Raw genomic sequence first — 6128 nt, forward strand, 5'->3', positions numbered from 1 at the left:
GCTGGTACGGTCTTGTTCATTGTTTATGTAAATCATTGCCAAATTTTGTAAAGACTGAGCTGTTTGGTTCGGCAATTGAGCTAGTATCTGCTTTATCTTTATATACGAGTATATAATTCTTCTGTAAGTGTGTATGTCACTGAACTTCTCTTAAACGACTGGACCGATTTTGATGAAATGTTTTGTGTGTGTTCAAGGGGATCTGAGAATGGTTTAAATTTACAATGTTGTCCGCTGGACAATGATTTTTTATTTAATTTTTATGACAAAACAACGTTTGCCGGGTCAGCTAGTTCCATATAAATCGAAGTGATTGAATTTGAGACCCTCCTGCTGTCTACTTGGTCTTAGGATTACATTTATATTTATTAAGACTGTATCTGTGGTCTAGGCGGTAGTGTATACGGCTGTTGATGACAAGGTCTTGAGTTTGATTCCCGCTAAGGACAAAATGTCATTGCTCTTATCTCATTAAGATTAGTGTATTTCCTTATAGTAGCCCGAAGGATTTTTAACATGCCCAGTACGTGACGAGGCTGTAAAAGGAAGAAATGGGTGTATTTCATATACTTCTGCCTAACTTTTTTTCACGTTCGGGTATAACAGGCAATATACATATTATGTATGTATATGTGTATGTTATCCAAAATCGATTTTGTCAGCGTAGAATGGTGTGGAGATTGCGCGTGCGCTGACTCAATGTATATGACTGTTTGTTTAGCGTCTCTGCCATCGTTTGATGTGTGACGTCATCGCACGTGGCGATCTACACATCACTTGTACATTATGTACATAGTTCATATATACAATAAACAACTTTCTTTATAGTCTATTTGTTTTAAGATAAGGTTATTATGAAGTCAGACACCTGACAAAATACTGAAAGTGTAAACATTGCTTAGCTCGTTATTGCTTAGCTATTTTACTGAACAAAAGAAGTAGCTACAAAAAGATGATGAAATCTAATACTACGAATAAATAATCGTGAATGTTTATGACCATGTATAGTTATAGTACTTGTTACTCTTTCACACAAAACCTACTTCTTCTTGTCGTATGGTTAGTGGTCAACCTAGTGTCAAAGTTGTTCAAGCCGCCCGAAGGCCTTTGACGTGGCTTAACGACTGTTATCTGAATTTTCAACAACCGGGACCGAGCTTTTACGTGCCCTCCGAAGCACGGAGACGCCCTGTTCAAATAGCACTATACGGTCACCCATCTATGGAATAACCGCGCCAAGGTTTGCTTAAACACACAGATCGTTTACCGACCGGTGAGTGCAACTGGCTACGGGCGCCTCGACAAAACCTACTAAAACTATTTTAATAAAATTTGGTGTACATGTCGTTCAGCCGGTATTTGCTCATAGGATACTTTTGACTGCTGGTATTATTTTCTACAGATGAAGTCACGGGTAGTGAATTAGTCATTACAATACTGCAGACTTCAAAAATTGAATCCATACTAATATTATAAATGCGAAAGTAACTCTGTCTGTCTGTCTGTCTGTCTGTCTGTCTGTCTGTCTGTCTGTCTGTCTGCTACTCAATCACGTCTAAACTACTGAACCAATTTGCATGAAATTTGGTATGGAGATATTTTGATACCCGAGAAAGGACATAGGCTACTTTTTACCCCGGGAAAATGACGCATTTCCCGGGAAAATTCAGAAAATTCAACGAAGTCGCGAAAAATCAATAGTATAATGACATTGAATTAACAAAATTCCGTTGCCATGGCAACTGTTTTAATGGCGGATATACCTTAGCGCGACTTCGTTATACTAAGAGATATAAATAATTTTGAGAATATTTTTCGTGAAAAAAAAAGCATATTTTATATCATCACGCTACGACCAATAGAAGCGGAGTACAAAAATATGGAAAATTCTGACCCATTCTCTCTTATATGACGCAAGCGAAGTTGCGCGGGTCAGCTAGTAACTATATAAAAACAATAGTTGCAGCGTAATGTAACGTTACGAATATAATTTTCCCAAGTTACAGTTAACAGTGTTATTAAATCATTGTTTATTACATCATTAAACTAAGACCGTAACATTGGATTATCCAAGGAAATAAAATACTGCATAAGTACCTGTGCACGAAAGTATAGGCAGAAGTACATGAAATAAAGCGGCATTTTGCTATTAACAATATTAGTCCCATGTAATAGGGCACGGGCACGTAACCTTATTGCAGGCTTCCCTTAAAAAACATTCAAATATGAATTGAAAAAGACTAGAACTTTGACCGACCGGGAATCGAACCTAAGACCTCATTATCAGCAGTCGGATACACTACCGACTGTGCCACAGAAGCAGCCTTGCACGTACCTAAGTCTCTACTATACATAAGTATGTATATATGTACGTATAAATTACGTTCTACGAAACTATGGCCAAAGTTTCAAGTGGGTTAATAAATCTAGTCAACCATAAACACTTTACAATTGTAATCGCATTGTGCAAGTTTAATTAGTGGACAATTTATTGCGGAATGCAATGCAATTACCGACGCCATTATAGACTAATGTAGTGGTCTATTCTCAGAACTGAGGTGCTATTTAAAGACCAGTAATTATTGTAAGACGGAAATAATTTATAAAACGATTAGAAGTCGTTGGTGGCTTGTCTTATCTTTACTTCTTTACTAATATTATAAAGCTGAAGAGTTCGTTTGTTAGAACGCGCTAATCTCAGAAACTACTGGTCCGATCAGCGTTAGATAGCCCATTTATCGAGGAAGGCTATAGGTGATATACTATCACGCTACGACCAATAGGAGCAGAGTAACAGTAAATAATATTACAAAACCGGGGAAAATTCTGACCCATTCTCTCTTATGTGATGCAAGCGAAGTTGAGCGGGTCAGCTAGTTGCAAGATATTGGGTGTTTGCATATGGCTAAAATGCTGTACTCGTTTATACATACGTATATGCACGTGCACGTTTGTTAAATGTGTTTAGAATAGAAATGCGTATACGTGCGTGCACGCTGAACAAACAGTCAGTATATAAGATAATTCTTCAGTAATCACTTTGTTTTAGAATCTGTTAGTGTAAGTTGCAACAGATACAGCTAAATTTTACATTTGAAATGTACATAAAGTAATAATCCGTGAATCTATACTAATATTATCTATACTAATATTATAAAGCTGAAGAGTTTGTTTGTTTGATTGTTTGTTTGAACGCGCTAATTTCAGGAACTACTGGTCCGATTTGAATAATTCTTTCAGTGTTAGAAAGCCCATTTATCGAGGAAAGCTTTAGGAGCTTATCATCACGCTACGACCAATAGGAGCAGAGTACCAGTAAAAAGTATGACAAAAACGGGGAAAATTATGACCCATCCTCTCTTAAGTGACGCAAGCGAAGTTGCGCGGATCAGCTAGTAGATTAATATAAGCGTACTATAGAAGGTATTTAGGAGAGTAGATAGCTTTTATTGTATCAAATTTCTTATTAAAATATAAAAAACTAGCTGACCCGCGCAACTTCGCTTGCGTCACATAAGAAAGAATGAAAAAAAAAATCCCCGTTTTTGTAACATTTTTCGTTACTACTCCGCTCCTAATGGCCGTAGCGTGATGTTATATAGCCTAAAGCCTTCCTCGATAAATGGTCTATCTAACACTGAAATAATTTTTCAAATCGGACCAGTAGTTCCTGAGATTAGCGCGTTCAAACAAACAAACAAACAAACAAACTCTTCAGCTTTATAATATTAGTATAGATAAGATTTTACGAAAATTACTACAAAAATGTAAGTTGTCAAGGTAAAAACTACTAATAGGTTAATTTACTTGGAGACAATGTAATAGATAGACATTGAGATATCTTGAATAGGTTGTTAGTTGTTAAGTGCAATTCTATTGTTTACAAGTCATTATCAATTCAATTACTTGGTTCCAGATGATGTTCTACTGCAGTCAACAATAGATATAAGATCGAAGACTTAAACATACTTTTATTAAATCAATTTATAAATTAAATACACTATAGTGAGCACTGTCTGTTATAACTTTATAGTCAAGATGCTGCTCTAATAAAATTTTGTGATTGGTGAACTCAAGGCCTAACCCTTCCACCCTTCATCAAGGTTGAAGGCCCCTGCCCAGCCCAGACAATCACTGTTTCAAAAAATAAATACTAAAGATATGTGATAAATACGAGTATGGTTAAAATTGAAAATTTTAGTCACTAAACCATATGGCATACCATTAACAGTTACACTTATTTCCTTATTTAGTAACAAATAGTGGGAAATAATGGAAGGAAAATTAATACCCTGCCAGTCACTTTGACATAAATAAATATATATATATTAATAATGCAAAGGTAAAATTATTAGTTTACAGAAACAAAAATAAGCTATTTTTTTAATAACTTGAGTCTTACTAACTCATTGATAGAAAGTTTTCAGAATGCATACTTCTCAAACTATGGTTAATTCAGTATCTTTGAAAAATCCATATTTGGATGATGCAGAATCTCCCATACATACCTTCTCAATTTAACAACCATATATTACAAGCTGAAATACTAATAAATAAAAGTATCTACTCACACAGGTAACTCTTTCTCCGTCAAAGTATTTAATTCCGCCAACTTATAATGTTTCAATGCCTCATCGTAACCACCACAAGCATAATTCAGTTTGCCAAGTAACAAGTGAGCATCTAATGCCACTCCTGCCCTCTTGCCAGCCTCATCGGTAGCCAACGTTAGGTATCCACGGGCTTCTGAGAGCTCCCGTTGAGCTCTCTCGATGTTTTCCTTTGTGGGAGGCCATTCGTCAAGGTGTGCTTCAAGCTTGCCTTCTCCGATGAGGAAGTGGGCAAGACTTTCTGTGGATTGAGAAAAGTAGATTTTAGTTTTGTAGTAAGTTATTTCCTAATAGCTATTATGTTGTGGTAGAGATTTCTTTGAATACAGTTACTACAGATCGTATTTGATCAATTTTAATTGTGTTCATGTTTATTTTGCTCTTAAAGCCCTACTTACTGGTATAAAACTCTTTTAATGTTGCTATGCCAAAGCAAAAGCATACCTGTTTAGCTTAGTATATCATTATCAACATACAAGAATTTGAAAAATGTTAATCACCAAAACAACAAGATTATTATTATAATAGCCTCTCAACATAGTTTCTGTTGAGCCTGAATAACAGTCTTTTATAATTATGATATAAACCTCAGTTATAAAACAAAATAATACTCTAAACCCACATCAGGAAAACAAACAATAATGACAGATTACATGAACTGATTAGGTAATGACCTCCAAAAATATAATGTACATTAAAAATATATGAAATAATTGTCCATGCACTGACATTGGTTGCTGTAACCTCCACCCAAAGTTAATAACAAAATACAATTATAACTTAATGATATAACAGTCAAGGAGACTAATATTAATGACAGAAATATCTACAACTGTAAAGTGCATATTTATCACATACATGAACTGAAATCAACAAACATAATTTATGTTTTAAGCTCTCACTGATAATATAACAGCATTTTTAGGTTCCCTTGATAAGAGAGACATAGAATACAGGGCTATGCAAACACCTCGATAAATCCTATTATGACATAAACAATATGCTACACGTAATACTGACCGTGCTGAGGAGACCTAGACTTCAATTGCTGGGCCAACTCCACTGCCTTTTTCCAGTTAGAGTCTTCGCGACTCTTTTCGATCTCTGTTTCGTAGCCCCGCACAGCATTCTTACTCCTCGATGTCATTTTAACACGGGAATAATATTAAACGTATGTCACACCATTGAATTAAATGAACACCTCACTCATACATTGCAAAACCTTTTCGAAATCGCATTAAAATCCCTAGGATCACCAGAGAATTGAAGGCCAAATTTGACAGATGACAACATAGTTCGCGGAATCCTATTCTGTGGTCAAGGACCTATTTCGCTCGCCCTTATTAAATTAGTGAGTTTTTTTATTTATTGATTAATTACATTGAAGAAAATAAAAATGTGTAATATTTTTGCTATGTTTTTCTTTAACTAATAAAATTCTCATTTCTTCTTATTTAATAATTTTATAATTTAGTATACATTAGGACTACTAGCGCCATTGCAAATAAACTGAACAGA

The 6128-nt window shown here is 35.2% G+C and overlaps 1 protein-coding gene across 2 annotated transcripts in view; it reads right to left on the minus strand.

Moving 5' to 3' along the window:
• Nucleotides 1-5902, minus strand: part of Ttc7 (tetratricopeptide repeat domain 7) — a 28521-nt gene extending 22619 nt beyond the window's left edge. For both annotated transcript variants that reach the window (XM_076118961.1, XM_076118960.1), the window contains exons 1-2: nucleotides 5631-5902; nucleotides 4572-4851 (exon numbers count right to left, since the gene is read on the minus strand). In XM_076118961.1, the coding sequence (XP_075975076.1) occupies nucleotides 4572-4851; nucleotides 5631-5757 (407 nt within the window). In that variant the 5' untranslated portion in view covers nucleotides 5758-5902. The remainder of the gene's footprint in view (nucleotides 1-4571; nucleotides 4852-5630) is intronic.
• Nucleotides 5903-6128: the final 226 nt, after the last annotated feature.

The sequence above is a fragment of the Anticarsia gemmatalis genome, chromosome 10, assembly GCF_050436995.1.
Source record: "Anticarsia gemmatalis isolate Benzon Research Colony breed Stoneville strain chromosome 10, ilAntGemm2 primary, whole genome shotgun sequence".
In the NCBI taxonomy this organism is placed as follows: domain Eukaryota; kingdom Metazoa; phylum Arthropoda; class Insecta; order Lepidoptera; family Erebidae; genus Anticarsia; species Anticarsia gemmatalis.